The 22,364-nt window shown below is 43.5% G+C and overlaps 1 protein-coding gene and 1 pseudogene across 7 annotated transcripts in view; one reads left to right on the plus strand and one right to left on the minus strand.

The window, feature by feature from the left end:
- Sorbs1 (sorbin and SH3 domain containing 1) overlaps positions 1-22,364 on the minus strand; it is a 226,781-nt gene that overhangs the window by 52,025 nt on the left and 152,392 nt on the right. For 4 of the 7 annotated variants that reach the window (XM_055630151.1, XM_055630152.1, XM_055630150.1 and 1 more), the window contains 3 exons: positions 10,619-10,666; positions 10,378-10,507; positions 7,973-8,087 (listed from right to left, as the gene is read on the minus strand). In XM_055630151.1, the coding sequence (XP_055486126.1) occupies positions 7,973-8,087; positions 10,378-10,507; positions 10,619-10,666 (293 nt within the window). Of the gene's footprint in view, positions 1-2,509; positions 2,594-7,972; positions 8,088-10,377; positions 10,508-10,618; positions 10,667-20,199; positions 20,263-20,582; positions 20,658-22,364 lie in introns of all 7 variants that reach the window. The other 3 variants (XM_055630147.1, XM_055630154.1, XM_055630148.1) reach the window with 2 other exon arrangements.
- LOC129665031 (60S ribosomal protein L9-like) lies at positions 13,672-14,246 on the plus strand (annotated as a pseudogene).

Consider the following 22,364-nt stretch of genomic DNA (forward strand, 5'->3'; position numbering starts at 1 on the left):
TCTAGAATACCTCTCCAAAAGAAGAGCAAACTGATGCTGGCTGCATTCGCTGGCAGCTGCAGGTCCTCCACGTATGTGAGTGCTGTGTTTAGCAAAGTCAGTGATATGGCAGCTACCATTCATTTTTTTGTGCTTTATATACTGGATGGCTGTCTAGGAAGTAGACTTTTTACACATGTTATCCCTACACCTCTCTTCCTTTGACACAAAACTCCATAAGCGAATGCCTACAAATTAATTTTGCTTCAAATAATTACCACACCTGCAATGGTTCCCTGAGTCTTGAATTATTTGTGTGTGTTTTTTTTTTTCTCATGGCAACTTATTGGGGTCAACAATGAGCATCTTGTTGCAATTTTCAGTTCTTCTCGAGTGGCTTTAAGAGAGGAAGAGCAGGAATACAAATGGAGCCCAAAACTTCCAGTACCAAAACTTTAGTGGGTTTTACTCAGGAGTAATGGCCTTAAGTTGGTGTGAGAGCAGCAATGGCAAAGCAGAGATGAAAACCTGTGTGGTTGGCAGATGCCTTCTTCTCATGAATAGCTAACGCATCTTCCAAACCAACTACCTTGGCTCCTGCCTTACCACACAGTACACGCTGTGCTTTGCTGTAATTAGAATAGGGAGAGAAAAAGATTTCTCTCTCTCCTACCTCCTCCCTAAAGTATGCTGGTTCAACCAGAGAGCAAGCCCACCCTGGGGATGTCTCAAGCCATACGTAAATGTCCTTTCACTGAGGTTCCAGGACATGGGGCCCATGCTCTTTAGACAAATTATCAAATATTAAGGCTACACAAAAAGGAATCCCTCCCCAAAGAGAAGGAATTATTTGACAAATAACTGTCCTCCTGTGTCCTCCATGTTTACATGAAGCGAGTCACACAGTTTTTGGTAGAACTGTTATTTTACCAAGTTATCCTCAGGACCTGTTTACTAAAGGTGGGAGTCTGAAGTACTGTCTAATAGCAACAAACATTGTTTGCAATGATAGATTTATGAAAACCTAGCACTAGCAATAAATTGGTAAAGAGAGTTCCCTAACTTTTATAAAAAGGTAATATTTCAGATTAATCTAGTTTACTTATTTGGTAAATGAGGGGATGGCTAGCAATCTGTAGATACTGAAAGGGGTTTCAAAAATCATTGGAAAAAAGGAATTTAAAATGAGAATCTCTTGCTTTCCGTGAGGACAGTGTGGCATCGCTGCTGTGCACATCAATCATAATTCTTTGGAGGGGACCACACATATCAAAAAAATAATAATAATAAATAAAGGAGAAGAAATGAGCTGTGTGCACTGTGCATCCGAAGCTCTGGGGAAGGGAGAAAAAAAGCGAAGAGCAGTTGGGCTAGATGCTTCCTCTCCACTGTCCCTAGGTGGCGCTCTACAATAACAGAAAGGGGAAGTGGGGGAGATCATGCCTCCAGGAGGGCCCAGAAAGGAGGAATACCTGTTCCTACAAGTAGAATATTGGAAACTGGGCAATCCTAACTCAGAAAACAACAGAACTTTCCAGCTCAGCGTCTTTAAGCCAAATCAGCAATTCCACAGCCCCAGCCTGCCTTCCCTGTCTCCGTCTCAATGAAAAATGCACAGCATGGAACTTAACATTTTACTGAACTACAAAATCCATTCCTACCTGCAAATAAAACGACTACCCAAGACCAAAACCAATGGTTAGAGCCTCATATAAAGGTCTAATGCTTCATTTTTCTAGGCTTAACTCTTCTACCTATAAATTCCTTTTGCAGGTATAATTGGGAATTCAAAGTTAACTACAGACTTAAAGTCCATCACCTTAAGAATTCAAAGTAACTACAGGTTTAAAGTCCGTTACCTTGAGTGGATGGATGAGGTTGGATTATTCTCATGCTTGAAACTTGTCTGGGCATAGGACTCAGGAATACTGTTCCCCCCTCGTCCCCTCACACTCTCACACACAAAATTCAGAAATATCCCAGGGAAGCTGCTGAACACTAAATTTTCTAGACTTCATTCCAAATGCTGGAAAATACTAGCCCAACTCATAGAAACCATTACCTAAGATCTGCCTTTACCTGGGCTGAACTGGGGTTGTATCTGCATAGGGAAGCAGTTTCTTTGGCCTGCGAGCATCATGTGATGGGAAGCACTGTACCACTGGCCTTCTCACTGACGCGTTTCCCTGCCTGCCTTCATATACCTTAGTGGCTAGCTAAAGCAGTGTCTGGATGGCAGAAAAAAATGTCACCCGCCAGGTATGACATTTGCTGGAGGTGGCAGAGAGAGCTCCTAGGACAAGTGTTGCTTTGGTCACACTCTCTGGGTAGTCTAGGAAGGTGTACCTCAGAGCTCACTGTCCCTTCTCAGTGAAGCAAGGAAAGCCTCCAGGTTGCAGTGAGATAAGACAAAATTGACAACGATTGGGGCTGCTCCCACTCCTGGACCCCTCACACAGACCTGATTCTGCAGCAGCAGCAGCAACAGCATTATTTCCCAACGTATAACCACTGAAGCTCTTACACTTACCGGTTTCCCAAACTCCAATTCCGAAAAGAATTTATACCAAGGTTCATTCTTTAAATCTATCTCTTCTGGGCTTATATCCCGACTCTATAAGGGTTGGTGACAGGGAAATGGAAGAAAGAGAAGGATAACATTATGTAAAAGGTTACATAGGAACAGGCCAGTAGAGATGCAGTGGCTTGGGATTGCACAGTGCCTGCTTCAACCGCAGTGACTGTCCAGTTTTACTGACACCAGCAAAAAAGCAGGGCACTGAAACTGGATGTCTTCGTGAAATGGGGAGACCAAGGCAGGGAGCAGTGAGGGATTCGTTTTCAGTCCTATTGCAGAGGCAGCTGGACTGGGGCCAGAGGGCATGGCACCACACTGCGACTTGTTGCCACGAAGATAAATATGGGCAGAACAGCACTCTTCAATCATTCCAGCATTAGAGAGAAAAAAAAAAAGCCCTTGTTTACTCTTGTAAAGAAATATTAGCTGTGAGTATATAAACTGGTGAGCACACCAAACATTCAGCATCTGTGTCAGAATAAAGCAGACAGTTTTTATGGGCTAGAACAGTTTTAGTACTTATTTGCAAGGCTGCCTTGAGGTTCTCAAAATAAATGCAAATACTGACACACTTTATAGAAGCCAATTGGTTAATACTGCATCTTTAATGGCACATGAATAGGTGAGATACCATGTGTCATACGCGGCAAAGTGAAAAAATGATGTAAGTCAAAACAGAAGACACAGCGGAAAAACACTTTAACAAGCACCCGTGGGGAATGAGTACAGACAGAGTATACTTCGTGTTCTAACACATAAATGTTAAAGGGTTGAGGGGGAAAAAAATCAAGTGACAGAAAAGCTAGACGAGACAGAGAACAGAACAGAGCAGGGGAGAAAACTTCTGGGTGACATTCCGAAGTTAGATTCCTCACTGTCAGTACACCAAGAAGTGTCACACAGGTTGATAATTTGACCCTGTAATTTAGTATTTCATCAAATACGTACTAAAACTCTTGCGCTATATCTAGGGAATATCATCTATTTTTGAAAAACACTAAAAACAGATGATTAGAAATCAAGTTTTCTAATAAAAACAATTTTGCTCATATGAGGCACAAGGGTTTGAGTTCAAGGTTTGCTTAAATTCATATGTTCTTAATAACTCCAGAACTTACAAAAGATTGAGGTGTGATTTTTTTTAACCTCAAATACAAAACTGTACACGATTTCTTCTGAGGTTGAAGATCTCACACACAAGAAACTCAGCTACCTCCTGGCCATAAGGTAGATGGCACAGGGCAGAGAACATGCTGCCAGCCCCACCTATGGGTCTCAAGTGCTGCTACACCCCAGAGAAGTCCTTCCTGCACGCACTGACACCACTTAATAGCCCTTTGCTCCTTGCAGAGGAGTCTGAAAACTGCCTTAGTCTCTTCCAAAATCCCTGGAAGCATCTGTCATTCGTTCATTCCTGCTGCCGCAGGTGGAAGCTATGGCGACTTTAACTGAAATATGATTTCCACCGTGAGGGGAATATATGCTGAATTCCATCCTTTAGAGTTTCTGTTCTGAAGGAGAAGGCCTGCCCACCCAGATATAAATAGTGTCTGGTGTGCATCCGTGTGTGTGTGTGTGTGTGTGTGTGTGTGTGTAACCACATGTTTATACAGGTGTGTTTACATATCTATGCACATACATGTATGTAGACATCAGAGGAAAACTTGAGTGATGTTCCTTAGGAGCCAGCTACCTTGAGCCAGGGACTTTTAATGGCGTAGGGCTTGCCAATCGGGCTAGGCTGGCTGGCCGGCAAGTCCTGAGGATCTGCCTGGCTCCACCTCCCCAGTGCTAGGACTGTAAGCACAAGCCTCCAAGCCTGGTTCTCTTACTCCTTTTCTGAGAACTGAACTTGGGCCCTCCAGCACTTTACCAACTGAGCTGTCTCCCCAGCCCGGCTTCTGCCTTTATTCAGTGAAATGAAGCATAATACTCACAAATACAAAACCATTCGGGAATGATGGCATCGACACTGGGTCATTCTACAATCTAGAATGGTGGGTTTTCATGAAACCTACTTCATATTTGCTATTTTTACAAAGACTATTTATAAACTCTCTCCTGGGGATGGGTTAGGTTTGTTTTTGGTTTTTTGTTTTTTTTTTTTTATTTTTAAGTAAAATGTACTAACATACCAAATCTTTTGGGAAACTGCCTAGGAGTTATAATATTTACAGCCTTGAAAGAATGAACTCATTTTATTCTTGAATTCTGTTTGCAGAATAGCTGACTGACAAGATTAATGCTGAGTAAAGAAAAGGTTATGTTAAATAACTTAGATCTGAAGCCGCAGTTCTTTGAGCTGCCCAGACACAAACATAAAAAGGTATGGCACATAGCACCCATACCTGCATTAGTCTGCCAGTGGTAACTAAGCAATACACCCAATCAGGGAACAGACTAACAATGAACCCCTTCTGGAAGAAGAAAAAGAGCCCTGTCCCCCCAGCCATGGCACTTCCACAATGCCAGGCTATGGTCTTTGCTGCTGTAGGCCACTCTTTTTCCAGCTTGATAAAAATGCATGGAAAGGGCAAGTTTCTTGCCAGGAAAATGTCATCTCCTTAAAGGTAGTGTTGATGCTTGAACAGGAGCCACAGACCAGCTTCCAATTTCAATTAAGTAAACCATCTGAACATGGAGTGTTCACTTCCACCATACTTTCCATGGCTCTTACACCCAGAGTACCCCTCTTGGCCATATCACCCAGCACTCCACCAGGTTGAAGGGCTAGATCATTTTTCTACTTACAAATGAAAACCTTGAGATTCAAAAAGGTTAAACAACTTCCCTGAAGGCATACAGCAGTCAGGACTGGATCCCAGACCTTAGATGTTCTGTTACTGGTCAAGAACTTGGTAAACTATGCTATACTCCCATTCATCTTCCTAATCTGAGTATGTAGATGATACCAAAATAAAGCAGGGCTAGTGGCTAGCTAGAAACACCCAAGAAGAAACTCAAATGACAATGAATCAGGAAGAGGCAGAGAGGGCAAATCCCCTTGTTCACACTTCCACATTCATTCTGTGCCTGTAATTACTATCCCAATGTCTGTCCTCGCTACCATATACCTGCGCAATATAAACTCCAACATCTAGCCCAGGGCTTGGCATGAAAAAAGCCATTTCTTTATATATATATTGGTTAAATGAAGCTCATGTCCTAGAGGAGATTTCAGAAAAAAAAAAAAAAAAAAAAAAAAAAAGTAAAGCCTAAACATTCCTGACAAAGCAGGGACCAAGTAATACATCTCTAAGTCCAAGGCTAGAGAGACTTAGACTTTGATAGACAGACAAGTATTTAGGCCTTTATGAATATGCCAAATGGGTGACCAGGTCCTCAAGGCTGGGAGTCACCCAAGGATTCTGAAGGTAATAGAATCTTCAAGGATTCTAAAGGTGTTTCATGGGTCTGGGGCAGTGTAAGCCTATATAGATTAATATTTTTCCCAATGGTGTAAATTAGCTGTGCCCAGGCCCATTCCTTGAATTGGGAGAATTAAGCAGGCATGAACACCTCAAATGGAAGAAAAAGTGTATATTTTTCCTTTCTTCATGAAAAGGCAAAACAAACTAAAATCAAATCTAACTTAGAGTCTACATCTGTAACCAGTTTACACATTTAATAATGAAACGATTCTTTAGTTCTCTTCAAAAAGCATATGAATGGGGGTGCTGCAGAAATCCTAGCCAGCCAGATAATATCAAAGGCTCACACTGAAATTCGCATAGCAGCTTTTCTGTTCATGTGATAAAAATAGCAGGATTTAAAAAGATCAAACATAATGGAGCAATTCAACCACTGTCAAAAAATTAAGATTCAACTGAAATTCCTCTCTAAAATCCTTTTCTTTGGAAGGACAGAGCTAACTGGGGTGAAGGGCGCTGAATTAAACTGTTGGATAGGTGCCCACATGCCACTCTGGATGTGCCTCAAGCCTTGAGCATCACAGAGGAGCGCCTGTACTGAGACGCCAGATGGTGTTCTGCTGTCCACCAGTCTCCTCCACTCCCTAGAGGGTCCTCCATGGGGCACCAGGGGGCACTTCCCAGGAGTTGTAAAAATAATCCCAACGATCCCAAGAACTGTGATACCAAAGAGGAAAACAAAATAATGTTGTTTTCCTAGCTCTGAATAAAGGTGAAATGACTAAGACCGGGGGAAGGAAGTGGAAACAAAGACAAAATTAAGAAAGCGGCTGTGCCTTCAATAAAGGCCAGGACAATCTATGAGTGGCCACTGCCCAAAGAAAAGCACCCAAAGGCCTCTAGAATCCCTGAAGTCGCTTGACTATTAATGCACAATGGTGGCCACTAGGATTATTACTAAAAAGTGTGACTTTCTTTCCAGGAACCCTTGGGTAGAAGGTTGGGGTCTTGCAGACAGAAAATCCTCAAAGAAGCAGGGAATCCATAAGATGTCATTCAGCTTATCTTCCACTTTTTGCTTAAAATACCTGTGGTCCCCAGCAAACACTGAAAAATGACAACTCTAACAGCATTTCTGTGAACTGGTGACCTTTTTCCTAATTAATATTATTCCAGCAGTTATAATGATGTCACATTCTCATTTCAGTAAAAGTCAAATCAATTATCCCTTAAAAACACACAGATCAGCACGCTAAAAGCTTAATGAAACCAATGTCCAGTGTAACCTCTTTATCCTGCTGTCATGCCACAGGACTGCAATGCTTTGGAGAATCTCTTTAACCATTTTCTGAAAGTTGAACCAGCTTTTTCTAATGAAAGGTGAATGAATGAAAGGAAATATGATTGGCAGATATGAAACTACTCAGTTTGTAAAGTCTCCCTACTTCACAGAAGTGGCTGGAATTTCCACACAGCTTCTCCGCTTAATTTCCTAGAGATGTGAATTGGTGTAAGGGACAGTAAACCAAACTGATTTTTAGAAGTTAATTCTCAACACTGTGTCAATCAAAGACAAAAGACCTAAGTGATAAAATCTAACAGCCTAAGGCTTTGCCCCAAGTTACAACATTCTATTGGTTATTTATGTCTGAGTGAGTTGAATGCTAGACTGGTTATTTCTGTAAAAAATTTATCCATTTCAAACCAGAGTTGCCTATGAAAAATAAAAACCTTTACTCAATAAGTCTAACAAAGTAATGCATTAAAACAAAAACAAAAACAAAAACAAAAACCAGAAGCAAGATCAATCTTTGTTAGTAGAAAATTAAAATGAGTTAAAACCACGCACAAATGTAACAACGGAGCCACAGAAAAACAGTTCTTGAAAGGCAGACTTGGGACTTATTTCATGAAGACCTGTAAAAATACTTCACTTTTTTTCATTGTCCTAACCAATGTGGGGGAAGACTACGCTTCAACCACACAATCTGTCAACTAGACGACATGGGCAGAGGGAGACAAAGGAACTTCCATATCACATTACCATCTTCTCATTGGTCAGAACGGAGGACTTGCCCGGCTGATATTCGTAAATGCTTTTGGGCTCTGCTCGGTATTTTCTGGTATCCACTTTCTTATCAGGAGGCTCCCAGTCGTTTCTGGAGAAGGAAAATCCTATTTTCATAAAAACAGCACCAGCTTCCCACACAGTCTGAACCTGGTTGGCTGTAGTCTTAATCAAAGGATTTTTTTTTTTTAATATATCCAAAGCATAAAACTGGAATCAGGCCAGCAATTTTGCTGTATTAGCTTGCTTCTCAAAACAACCCAATTAAGCCTCCAGCTTGACTTCACAAGGGGCATGAGGTACCCTGTGCTCAAAACCTGGCACCAGGATGTGGAGATGGAAGAGAGGAAGGGAGGGAAGTGCAGCAAGGCTTGGGAAGGCTCTTGTGACTCTAACATTCCCCAAACATGGCTGAGCTCCCACACAATTCATGCAGAGCACAAATACAGGTCCTCAAGCCACCAGACTGCGGTTCAAACCCCTGCTACCCAGGTGACTGTAGTACTGTAAAGACCCCTGGAGCATTAGCTTGTCTACCAGAAGATGGGGACCTCTGTGGCAGCATGTCAGGTCCACAAGATCCCTCAGTAAACACCCAGCTGGGTGCCCTATCTTCTTTCCTATTCTGCACCCCAACCTGTCACACACTAACCTCAGTTTGGGTCAAAGAGTTGTTTTAAGTTTATTATTTGTCTGTGTGCTGGCTAATTTTATGTCAACCTGACAAAAAGTATAATTATCTGAAAGAAGGGAACCTCAATTGAGAAAGTATCCGATCCAGCTATAGGGCATTTTATTAATTTCTAATTGTTGGGGTAGGGTCCAGCCCATTGTGGGCGGGGCCATCCCTGGGCTGGTGTTCTGGGTTCTATAAGAAAGCAAGCTGAACAGACTATTAAGCAGCATTCCTCCATGGCCTCTGATTCAACTCCTGCCTCAAGGATTCTGTCCTGTGTGAGTTCCTGCCCTCACTGCTTTTGATGATGAACTTATATGGAGCTGTGAGCAAAATAAACCCTCCCCACCCCAGCTGTTTTTGGCCATAGTGTTTCATCAAAGTAATAGTAACCCTAACTAAGATTCTCTCTCTTCCTCCCTCCCCCCCCTCAGTGTGCATCACACATGTCAGGGTGCACACATGTAAGTCAGAGTGCAGCTCTGTGGAGTCAGTTCTTCCTCCTTCCATCTTTATCTGATTTACAGACATCAAACACAAGCCAAGCGTGGTGCCTTGAGGCCTCTTATCAGCCCTGGTCCTGATTTTCAGCCTGACATCCAGAAATGGGATGCCAGAGGATGTGTGAATCTTTGGAAATTGTCTGCAAACTTTTACGCATGGTGGTTATATTTTGTTTTTCACGAAAGGCTGAAACCTTCTAAAAGGTAAAGCAATGATTCGTATCTTCTTCTGTAAAGCCTGATTCAATCTGTATAAAATGTACCCAGTAGGTGCTTACAGAATTTCTGGGTAGATCAGCCTTTCTTTTTTTATTAATTGTCAGACTCATCAGGTAGATGTATCAGGAACATGCGGGGCTTTTAAAACAGTCATTCACCTGCCTGTGGAGCTATGGAGGCAGAAACTGGATGTGCATTTAAGAAAAAATAGTAAGTTTCATCTGTGCAGACCATTTAGTTTGTGGAAGAGTGGCAGAAGCTGGGGCCAAAAGACACATGGGACTCCCATCCAGATGACAAGACACGATTACTCCATAGGGCATTTGTCTCGATACATGTTATATCAGTAAAGAGAGGTACAGAATAGAGCTGCGTTTTAATAGCACAGTCTTTGCAATGAGTGTGTAAGTGGATTTCCAATTCAAGGATTTTCTTGATAGAAGATAATAGAGCCTGGTGGTGCAGGCCTGTAGCCCCAACTACTTGTAGGCTGAGGTAGGTGGACTGAGAGTTCAAGGCCTGCTTGGGCTACAAAGGTCAAGGTCAAGGTCAGTGGGGACAACTTATTGAGATACTATCTCAAAATAAAGCACAAAAAGGAGAGCCTAGGACAAGCCCCACGGCAGAGCACTTGCCTAGCATCCATGAAGGCTGTGGGTTTAATGCCTAATACTGCAAACCTTCTCTCCTGAGTAGAGAAAAGGTTATAGGAATTATAGGCAACCCTAATCACACCCGTGCCATGAGCCAGGCCCTAACGGGAAGGTCAAGTGCAATCTCTTTATCCTTGCAGCACTCTCATGGAGTAGTCATGCTATTTTTATCCTCATTTCACAGACAGGGATAGGGAGACTCAGACTACGTCACTGCTGACAGGTGACAGCAGGGATTCAGTCTCCTTGTTCCTGACAAAGGAGGCTCCTGGGACTCATGCTGGCGTCAGGTGGTGGGGTTCATGGATGAGCATCTGGGGGTGCACTTACCTCTCTGGGCTGGACTTGAGTGAGGATGAGCGGGCTGGAAGGGGGAGTGTGGCCGACCTCTTAACCACTCTCTCCGTGTCAATGTAGTTCATCTCACTTTTTGAGCGAGGCACAGAAAGGGGAGATTTTGCTGGAGAAAGCACATACAAAATTCTTTAGCCTCAAATGAAAACTAACGCCTGAAGATGCCTCTTCAATGTGTCCCTTCCCTCCCCCACAAGCAGGGGCTCCAGTCACTTACTGTCTTCAGAAAAGGAGTATCGAGGAGAATGTAGATCAGAATCATCATCTATGAACAAAAAAGAAACAAATCAGGGAGAAGAGACTAAAGTGAGAGATCCTGGGTGACCACCAAGCCCCACTTCTATAATCCCGTATGACATCCGGCCACACCATGGACCCAGCAGGGAGAGGACTCGAGCCTGGGGCTCCATCACATAGACTACACTGCACAGAAGTGAGGTTTGCAAGAGCCCATCTGACCCACCACGGCCCGGTGGAAACTGCTTGCAGACACCAGGTAACACACAGGGTCAAGATTCCTCACAAGGAGAAGGCCAGCACCAAAGCTGCAATGCAGGGTTCTGTGTCTGTCCGAATGGGAAGTGGGGACTGAGATGGATCTCGCCGCTCAATGCTCAGTCTCTGGTCTGGCCTGCTGAGGGCCGTGGCCTCTTTCCAAGGCTCAGGGCCACTACTGGATACGAAGAAGAGGTCACAAGAATATGTAGCTCTGATTTGTTGCGTATGTTCTTCGGGCAATACAACTAGCAAAGAGATTGTGCAGCAAAAGAGAGTCTGAGAAAACTCTCATCATAATCTGTTTTAATTATACCTCAGCCTTGCTCTGTGTGCAGATTTCTTAAGACCCACCATTGCCATGGCTGATGTAAGGCCTGCTCTGTGAGGGCACTGTGAGTGTCAAAACTGAGTATGAGTCAAACTCACATGAGTTGCTGGTGTGTGATGACAGGCTCTGCAGGTGCACGTGTATATGCCCCTAGATAAACTAATCCTGGGCTCTGAGATGACCAAGAAAGATCTAAACGCTTCATAGAAGGGGCTCTATTTTTTTTAAAGGAAAAATCAGATCACAAGCCCATTTACAGGAACTGATTTCTAAAACAGATCTGCCCCAAGTACAAGGTATTCAGTCATGATATCCATGATAATCCTTCCTAAACATTTTTTTTTTCTCTAGAGTGCCTGAAAGTCTTATATCTTGCTCCTCTGAATTCAATGTATAAGCTCCTAGTACAAAGACCGGCTCTATCTCTGAAGATCCTTAACACGCTTTCAGCAAAGCACATGACATAACCAGCAAAGATAAATCAAGGAATTTGATAGGCTGAGTTAATAACAACGGAAATCAGGTCCTTGTTTCTGAGCAAATTAAATATCCAGCAGAAAAGGCCAGAATGTTTTATGAAATGTAAACAAAGCTAACAGTGCCATTATTTTGAGTACAGTGGTATTCAAAGACAGCGTCTACCTTTTTTGTCCCTTCTCTTCTTCCATTTTTGTCTGCCCAAGGTTTCCCTCAGCCAAAACAACAGACAGGCATCAGGTACCAGAGGACCCTGTCCTCCTTCCAGCTCCCCTCTCCCTGATAAGAACTGGTGAATACAAAGGTTTGACAGGGACTAAGATTCCTTACCAACACCACCAAATCTTTCTCTCTTGAAGTGAGATGGGGAGGGATGGGATGGGCAGGGTCTTACTATGTTGCTCAGGCTAACCTCTAATTTATAATCCTCCTGCCTCAGCCTTCTGAGTGCTGGAACTAAAAATGTGCATCACCCCAACCCTTTATTCCTTTCATTACTATAGACTGAGTACTGTCAGTTTATTTATGTTAGCTTCCAGAAACAGGGCAGTGGGAAGATGAAATGGAATCAGAAAGGTAATTTTTTTTTTGGGGGGGGGGTGTTCTGAAGAATTTTGTGTTGCTAGCTTTTTGTTTGTTTTGCAGCGATTTTTATTTTAAAGGGACTCAATGTAGTCACAAAGAGCTATTACAATATCAAATCAGCTTTAGCTTGGGGGACTTGACTTAAAAAAAACAAACAAACAAAAAACAGTGCCTACTCCAACTCAAGTCAACTGAGAAAACAAAACATTGCTTTAAACCTAGACAAACATTTTAGCTAAAAATTCTAAGCCTCTCTGAATCACGGAAGATGGCAGCTAGCAGCAGGCAGTGAGAGGGTTAGTTTAAAACTGTCACACAGCTACTAAGGCTAGAAGCAAAGTATGGGTGCAGAGACAGCATTTAAATATTTGTCAATGTTAAGATTAATATTTCGAAACACTGTTTCCTCCACAAATTTCTAATGTCAAATTTTAGAAGGCTTTAGAAGACAACGAGAAATAGTTCTCATGTAATGAGGGGAAAAAAAAAGTGCAAGGAGCCTAACAGGTACATTGAAAAGGAGAGCAAAGCAAGATGGAGACGGAGCCATGGCAACAGCAGGGACCAAGTGGCTGATCCAGATAGTCACATCCCCCAGGTCCCCTGCTCTCCAAGGTCTTACTATGGGGCTCTGGCTATCCTGGAACTCACTCTGTGGACCAGGCTGGCCTCAAACTCACAGAGATCCACCTGCCTCTGCCTCCTGAGTGCTGGGATTAAGGGTGAGTGCTACCACACAAGGCTATTAATTGATACTCTTAACACTATTATTGGGTGCAGGTGGGGAAAGAGTCTCATCTACCCTAAGCTATACATGGGCATGGTTACTTTGTGAGAGAGCTTTGCACTTCTCACAGTGTCCATAGGACTCTAACACAGACTTAAGTTTAGGGACTGTATGAAAGCACAGATGTCAAAGGGGTTAACCTGAGAAACTTCAGCAATTATGATAAGGTCTACAATTATTTTTGATATCTCTTTCATAAATCCAATAAAATAAAATCTTAAATCTCATTTTATGAATGAAAATAACAATACAAACTCCCATTATTAACTTCTGAATAATAGCTGAGAACAGTTATATCAAAGGACATAACCCTTCATTTTATAAACAAGGAGACCGGGGCCTGAGGAAGGTAAGAAAAGTTGCCCTTGGTGACACAGTGAAAAGACACATTGGCCAGGCAATGGTGGTGCATGCCTTTAATCCCAGCACTTGGAAAGCAGAGTCAGGTAGATCTCTGCGTGTTCCAGGACACCCTGGTCTTCGGAGTGAGTCCAGGACAGCCAGAGCTACACAGAGAAACCCTGTCTTAAAAAAACAAACAAACAAACAAACAAACAAACACAAAAAAACAGGTTTTGCCCTATCTACTGTGAGAATGAAGACCATTCTCAGCATTTAGACTGTTGACATCCCAGAAAATACCGACATCACTCTGAAGGACACACAGTCATTGTGAAGGGCCCCAGGGGAACTCTGCGGAGGGCCTTCAATCACATCAATGTAGAGTGGAGTCTTGGAAGGAAAAAGAAGAGGCTCCGGGCTGACATATGGTGGGGTAACAGAAAGGAAATGGCCACTGTGAGAACCATCTGCAGTCATGTTCAGACCATGATCAAGGGTGTTGCACTGGGCTTCCGTTAAAAGATGAGGTCTGTGTATGCTCACTTCCCCATCAACGTCGTTATCCAGAAAAATAGGTCTTTGGTTGAAATCCAAAATTTCTTGGGTGAAAAATACATCCGAAGGGTTTGCATGAGAACAGGTGTTGCTTGTTCTGTCTCTCAAGTCCAGAAGGATGAATTAATCCTTGGAGGAAATGATATTGAATTTGTTTCAAATTCAGCTGCTCTGATTCAGCAAGCCACGACAGCTAAAAACGAGGATATCAGAAAGTTTTTGGATGGTATCTGTGTGTCTGAAAAGGGAACAGTGCAGCAGGCTGATAAATAAGACCTAAGTTACCTACCTCTGAAACAAGATCCTCAATTATAAGTATGATTTGGGGTGCCTTTGGGAACAATAAAAGACTTATGTTGACAAAAAACAAACAACAACAACAAAACACCAAAGAGACAGAGTCACAATCTTCCTGAAGTCACCTGTGTCCTGGGAGAGGGCTGCCTGTTTTGTCACTTTTTCACTTTCTTTTACCTCAACTTCACATCTCTAAGTCTGGGCAAGAAGACAGAAAATTTTATTTATTTTTTTTTAATCATGGAAGAAGCCAAGAATGGTGTCCTGAAACTAATGGGCACTGCAAGCCATGCCATTCCCAGCCTTGAAGCCTTTGCTCCATTTTTCTCAACACCCCATCCTAGGAGATGCTTAGGCAAGCCTTCAGAATAACTTTAACACATTCACTTTGCCTCCTCCAGGGACAGAAGACGACATGGCTACATCCTGTGCTTGCTGTTGTTTGAAACTTCTTCTTGGTAGGCAAGTCCACACTGAGGAAGTTAGGTATACTGTTAGAATGACCAAGGACTGGAAAGCTGAGTGTAAGGCCATCCTTCTACCAGTCCTGTTAGAGATAGCCAAATAGAATACGGGTACATGTGCTTGGGTTTAATCATAAGACACATGATGTAAAACCTTTCTCAAACCTCCTATAAACTAGCAACACAAAATCTGCCATCACATACTCCAAGAGCTCTTGACCATAACGCCACAGGGGCCTCAGCTGAGCTGGGATCTTGTGATTCTTGCTTGCGACAGAACCACATACTCTCTGTGTCCCTTGGAGCACCAAGCAACTGACATCAAACCTTGGCACCAACACTCAGAACTTCCCATGCCAACCATTCCCGGAAGCTTGAACATTGTGCAGCACACACACAGAGTGAAAAACTTAACTCTGGTGCCCCGAAGGCCCCTGACAGGCTCAGTGTTGACCCACCAAACAGCTCTCCCAGCTTTGGCAATCTGGCCTTAGTAGCACAATAGCTAGCAGCAGAACTTCCAGGAGCTTCATAATTGCCTTCTCAAACACAAAAAGGATGTTAAATGAATTTCTAAAAAAATTTCCTCCAGGCTGATTTTGCTGTTGCTGTTTAGAATTTATACACTTCTGAAAGTTGACCTGAGAGAGTGCTGACCAAAACTGTTTCAAATGCTACCTAGAGTATGGGATGCTCAAGCATCATTCACAGAACCACAGACCGTGTGTCATTAAATTTCCAGTTAGTGCTTTTTAGGTCTCTAAACTTAAAATTATCTTTGTGATAATCACGGCTCATTTTCACATGATCTTATTCACTCAACATAATTCCTTCTTAGACTTTACTCATGTGTTTAGCAAGAGCAAGGATAGAAGATGGAAGTCACAAACACCCTCACAAAAAACAGCCAAGAAAAAAAGAGACAGGGAGAGTCTGGGTGGTGAAGAAAAAGCAGGCAAAAGGGGACCAGGAAGAATAAGGAAGCCAAGTCTAGAGGGCTTTCAAAAAGTCATAGGTTATGTATGTTTTGGTTAAAGACTATCAAATATTAAAGGATAGAAAACAAAGGCAACAAGAGGGTGGAAAATAGCTGCAGAAGACATACTCCTAAGAGAGAATTCGGCAAAGTGGGAGAGAAACCAAGGAAGACAACCTACAAGGATCCATGGACTAGAGGAACCCAAAGTCTAGAGGAACCCATGTGCTGGACAAGGCTCACCATCCCCGTCTTCCTTCGGCCTTCAGGGTCCCGAGGTAGGAAGGGGATCAATGCTTCTGTTCTCAACTATCTTGCAGACCAAAGACTTTTGCACATGCTGGGCGGAGACCTTCTGGGCAGCTCACATAAGGAGAACAGAGGTGAATGCTGCAAGCCACTAGACCCCGCCCCTGGGCAGGACCAACAAAAGTTTGGGGAAGGAGGCACAAGTCAGCAAGGCATCTTCACAACAGAAGAACTTACTCGAACTCGAGCAAAATAAGGCTATTCTTAGAAATCCTGCACAGCTACGAGAGCTATTTTCACTCAACTATATCTGTGCCTGAGAAAACCCGCCTTCTGCAAGCCTTGCCTTAGGGCAAGCTGGAGCAGGAATAAGGAAAAACTCAAGACAGACCTCTGTGACAGAGATGCTTAGAAGTGGCACCATGAGTCACAGCAACTAAGCCCGGTGGTCTTAACCTCCAACAGGAAGTGGTACCAGTACAGGTCATGAACCAGCAGGAAAGCTGTTTTCTGACTTCACTTCTGGCCAGAGCCCTTCACCCCAGTGTGGTTCACAAAGTCTTCATGAGCCATGGATCATGAAATAGCCTATCAGCTATGGCTTCGATGTAGATTCTGGGGCACTGTGTAAAAGTATCTTGTTTTCTTGACAGCGAATGTACCAAGTCAGTTCTCCTTACAAGGCCAGAGCTTTGAATCTGCATTCCTTTCTCCAGTCCAATATCCAAACTTCCAGATTGCATTGGGTCCTGGAGATATCTTGCTCTTCCAGTGGGTCTGTCATGGTCCCTTCTCATGGGGAGCTTTTCCTAACTACATGTTCCCAGACAGATCCTAAGAGACACTGGCTCAGCAGCCCAAGACAGGACTGACTTAGGAGAAGCTGCCATGAGTTATCCTGGCAAGGAGGGGGCATCCACATGCACAGGGTCTATCAGGAGGAGAAGGCTCAGAGCAAAAGCTTGTGTTCAGACCTTGGCTTGAATCCTGACTCTCCCACTTCCCATGTGACTTTGCGTGTACACATTAACCTCCCCAAGCTTCTGCAGGCTCATCTGGAGGGCTGCTAGGGGGATGAAGATGAGGTTAACAGTGGCGATGTGCTCAGCACAGAGCCTCAGACTGTACAGCCACACCTTCTAAAAACTGAGGCTTGGACCACTTAACTGAGTGTGGAGTTTGTGAAAAAGTTGGAATCTGTAAAGTTTTAAAAGACGGCACGACTGAAAACTAATTCAGAATCAAAGGTAACAAATCGAGGCCTGCCACTCCCCCGTGCATCAGGCAGCGTCACTGCAGCCTTGGTTCTGAATATGTGCATTCATATATGTACGCTGTGCACCGAGCATGCCCTCACACCACACAACCCCGACAATGGCTGAAACACCCCAGCTCAGACGGAACCGCAGTGTCTCAACTGCACAGAGGAAGCTTTCTGCTCTATAGACTCACATGGTTAAATCACACTTTAAATAGTTCCCTATCATCATTCTTCAGCATCTAAGTGCCAAATTCTTCTGTCTTGGAGCTGTATCATGTTAGAACATTTTATTTGAAAACCTGAATTGCTGACATAAGTTTCATTTAAAAAAATATTAAATGGCTTCAGTTTATGACAGAATTTCCTCCAATTTCTGAAATGGCTCCAACCATGCTTCTGCTGTTTTGGACTTATTTATGTGGACTTTCATTCTCAGCACTGGTTACTCTATTGATCATCTCTGGAAAACACTGAAGATGCCTTATGCTCTTTAGTATCAAATACTCAGCTAAGATTTAATGTTTTGTGACAAAATAAATTAGTTCCAGGCGTAGTGGTGAACTCCTTTAATCCCAGCACTTGAGAGGTAGAAGCAGGCAGAGCTCTGTGAGTTTGGGGCCAACCCAATCTACATAATGAGTACCAAACCTGCCAGGGCTACATAGTGAGACCCTGCCTCACAATGAATGAATAAATGAATGAAGCACTTTTCTCATTGGTATCCAGATAGGTTTTAAACTTTAATAAATGGTAAAAGTGTATGTATACAGAAGAATTATTTCAGAATAAATTTCTTCATGTTTTATTATCAGTAAATGTTTGACATGCATGTGAAGGGAGATAACAGAGGAAGTGTCCAAGTAGTTCTGGAAGCTTAGTAAGGGGAAAGTCACCCCTCCGCAGTAGTCACAGGACTACTGTCTCTTAAAGCAGAATTTAGGAGAAGCAGAAAGGCTGCCTTTCAGGAGGTGTCGGATAGCATTGAGCTGTCTTAAGGATTATAAAATGGCCAGACTGCTCCTTGTTGTAACCTACAGGGGTTTGTTTTCTTAAAGTACATTTAAACCTCACTAAGACATGGTCATCCTGTTTATCTTCCAGCATCTGGCCAGAAGTTTACTTGTTCACTCAGGGAAATGGAAGGTTTCTAAGCCAGTATAAACATGTGCTCACAGGGTCCCTGCTGTTCAGAACAAGCAGCTTTGAGATGCTTACAAGTGTCATCTTTTAAGAAAAAAACAACTACAATTTAGACAAATGCTCCAGCCCTTAGGTAGGCTTTGATAGGCTTCTTACAGCAATCCTATTCCCACATTCTGAGTTACAAGACAACAAAACAACAGCAGCACCAACAGGACTCCCCCACGAGACCTAGAGCTCCAATTTCCAAGTTTTCTCTCAGCTGAACTCATTCTCCCTTCCTCTCTCTTTCCCTCCCTTCCTTTTGAAGGATCCCACTATGTGGCCCTGGCTAGTCTAAAACTTACCATGTACCCCATTTCAGCATTAAATTCACAGTAATCCTCCTGCCTCAGCCTCCTGAGTGCTGGGATTACAGGCACACACCTTTACTATCTTTCTCAATGCATATTAGTACCCTTGGCTGAGCGCCCAGAGCTACCTATGAGGACTGGCACCATGGACAGAGCTAAGGAGGGCTGTTGGAGCTCACAGACTGGCCGCTGGTGCTCAGATGCCATCAAAACCGTGGATTCAGAAAGCCAGAAAACCTCTTGAACATTAAAAAAAAAAAAAAAAAAAAAATTAAGGCCAGCAATTTTTAAAGATGCTCCCACGTGTTTTTCACATTTGTAAAAAGACTTTCTCTAATTGAATACATCATGCTAGACATGTCATCTAGGCAGGATGGGGGCGTGAGATAGAATCCACCCTATTTTTAAAAGATCTCTAGGGAAAACAACTTCTTCAAAACTTGTGTTAAAGTATAATTACCTTCATTATTATGAATTATTTATGTTCAACTTAATTTTTTTTTTGGTTTTTATTCTTTAAGGCCATTTTTTCCTCTTCCAGTCTCTGAAAACAATGTGTATATACACAGACATATATACACATATCCACTTCTAAATATGGGCGACAAGCTGTCTTGCCAGCCCTTACTGTTTATGTCTCGAGGCAAAACAGCTCTACTTCCTCCTATGCCAGACTTCACCCATAACGGAAAACAGAGCCTAGTACCAGAAGAGCTGCAAAGTGTAGTGACCAATGACATAAGAGCTTGCTATCTGGCCACAAAACCCTGCCTTGAGATCACAGCTAAGCAAATGAAGTAAGCCACGGGCCCTATGACGAACTTTGGGCCATCTTCCAATACCATGGTAGTGTTAGGATTTCTCCAAGATGCTTTCCCTCACTTTTTATAATCTTCCTAGACACCTGCACTGGCCTCCCCCAAAAAGATCCTGTATCCAGGATACAGGCATAGCTCTTCTCCATATAAGGTCACATTCCCATCTAGCTCTTCCTTTCCTAGCTTGGTCCAAATTTTCCTTTCAAGGGTTATTGTATCTCACCAAGACTCCTTCAGAAATTCCCAATCAAAATGAGACACCCTGAAGACCCATGACCTGAGGGGCCCAGTGACCATTAGGTAGGGAACCTGTAAGCTTCTATTGTTGAAAGCTGGCAGGTGTCCCTCCTCAGCCACCAGTCCACTAGGGGACACCTGAGATCCCAGGCCGTGGGCAGTATCAACAAGCAGCTTCTCCCAGAGCCCCATCTCCAGAGCATAAGTAATATGTAAAGACTACCCCTTAAGCCATGTAAACCCTGCAGGGGCAGGGATTACAATGCCCCGTGGAGAGTCAGCCAGCAGGGACTGGGACAATTTCACAGAACAAAAGGTTAAAGAGATGCAAAGGATGAGGACACTTTCCTTCGCTGCTGGCGAAAACTCCAAGGTGAGACGGAAGTAAGAGCACCAGTTCAGAGCCAGGCACACGATTTCCCTGTAATTACCTTCAGACTTAGGACTAGGAGTAGATGCAGGAAACTGGTAGGTAGGAGTGTAAGGGTTGTCCTCTGCAGCAGAGAAAAGCAGTGGGTTTGAAGCTGTCCACCATGAAGTGGAGGAAACCATTAACCCCCGGATGACACTTGCCGATGATTATCCATTTTAGTGTTATTAAAGCACACAGGCATCACACTTAGATTAGTGAATTAGAAAGAGCTTAGATTATTTTAATATAGCACACCATGCAAATGAGTAAAAGAAAAATGCTCACTGGCTGAAAATGACTATTAAAAAAGAAAATCTAAAAGCCAAATAGTACGCCTATAATAGAACTCTAAGAACTAATTTAAGGCTATGACAACAGATGCACTGTCTAAACTTATGGTACCTTCAGAATTTTGCAGGATTTCAGGAAGTTCAGGGAATTTGTACGTAGGGAAATAAGGGTTTTCTTCAGGAGTGTCTAGGCAAAGGAACAGATTTGAGAGAGAAAGAGAGAACAGAGGAAGATACAAATGGAGAAAATGAACGAGTAGGAATCCATACACAATTTATGCTCCTTTGAATTCTGGGACACAATAGGGTTCACTAATGATATGAAAGAATTTAAAATCCAGTCCTTTTGCCTGAATTAAGACACCTCAAGAAGCTGGCTCCAGTGGACAACAAGCACTTAACACACAGTTTCAAATTTCACAGTTGTTTTTTTTTTAGGTCAGAGATATGAAATACAGTAAATGAGAACACTATCCTAAAGTGATTTTTCCCCTTCAAATAAAAGGCTGTTTTGTGCATATTAGAATCAAGGCAAACAAGTGAGTCTTAGGTTTTTCGGGTGCCTCTGCCCTACTAGAGCAGGCAGTTTTTATTCAGAATCTGTGATTTAGTTGAGTTAATAACTAGAACACAAGAAGACCACTGGTGCCTTGGAGCAGAATGACATGCTCTGTGCATATGCATGCATTCATCCCTGCATTTAGCCTTCCAAAGCCAGGTCTGAAGGTGGGGGGAGACAGATGGCTAGAAGAAATGGGCAGTGACCTTACTAAGGAGACCCAGGCCTTTAGCACCACAATGATGGAGCTTATCCACTCGACCTTAGCAAATTACTCCTGACTCAGAGATGCTAAACACAGAGTGGATCATTCCGAGCCCAGCAGAAGCTAATTAACAGTGATGTTGTCTAGCATACACAGCTAAGCAGAGAGACTGGAGATTGTGACTCAGGTGGGAACACTGACCAGAATGCTATTTCTTTGGTGTATTTCATGGCAGGCAGCCAGACTGGATTTGGGCACAAAGAAAGACAGGATGCTCTGCTCTCAGGAAGAGCAGCACCCTTCCCCTCGTGCAGCGACATCCCTGCCTGTCAATTGACTGGCAGCACAGGCAGCAATGGGAGCTAAGCTGGTAGGACTGTGACCTGCCAAAGCGCTAGCCTGGGGTTCTGCCATCATGCTGGCTCGCTCCCTGAAAACCCAGGGGGGCCCTTGATCTATAAGCACCTCTTTCAACTGGAGCAGCTCTGGTGTGTCAGCTCGTGACTGATTCTCTACCGGCCAAGCTCTGGTTCCCAGCTGGGGAAGCTTACTTTGCACACTAGGCTAGCCTCAGAGATGCACAGTGCACTGCTCTTCACAAGGCCAAGTGTGTTCCCATTTGGACACCCACAACATCCTTCAGAGGACTGGAAGCAGGACAGACACAGGAAGATCCACCTAAGGGCACACAAGTGTACAGAGGCTGTTCTCCAGGGGAGAATAGTTCTCTTAACTCCCAGTTCAGGGCTTTGCTCAACTTGATCTTCTCACAAGGCAGTCATGGGCTGACACAAGGGATACCTAAAGCTGGAAGCGGGTGGGAGATGGAGCTGTCTGTCCCTCAGGCAGAGAGGTGTGGAAGCACAGGTGGGGTGCAAGGCTCAGCCTCCTGCACTGCATAGGCGCTGGGAGGGAGGAGAGCAAGCTGACCTCAAGTTTCAAAGCTGAGGCACAGGTGCAACCCTCCTACCTGAGCTCTGAAAGCACATGGCTAGAACCAGGCAGGCCGGTACCTAATGTCATCCAACTGTTGGAGCCCAGCTCCTGCCGTCCAAATGAACAGAGCACAGGCCCCCAACCAAGTCAAAAAATCCCCACAGCATCACACGGCTTCTACAAATGAAAACTGG

This window comes from Psammomys obesus, unplaced genomic scaffold (assembly GCF_907164565.1).
Source record: "Psammomys obesus unplaced genomic scaffold, mPsaObe1.curated_primary_1811, whole genome shotgun sequence".
In the NCBI taxonomy this organism is placed as follows: Eukaryota; Metazoa; Chordata; class Mammalia; order Rodentia; family Muridae; genus Psammomys; species Psammomys obesus.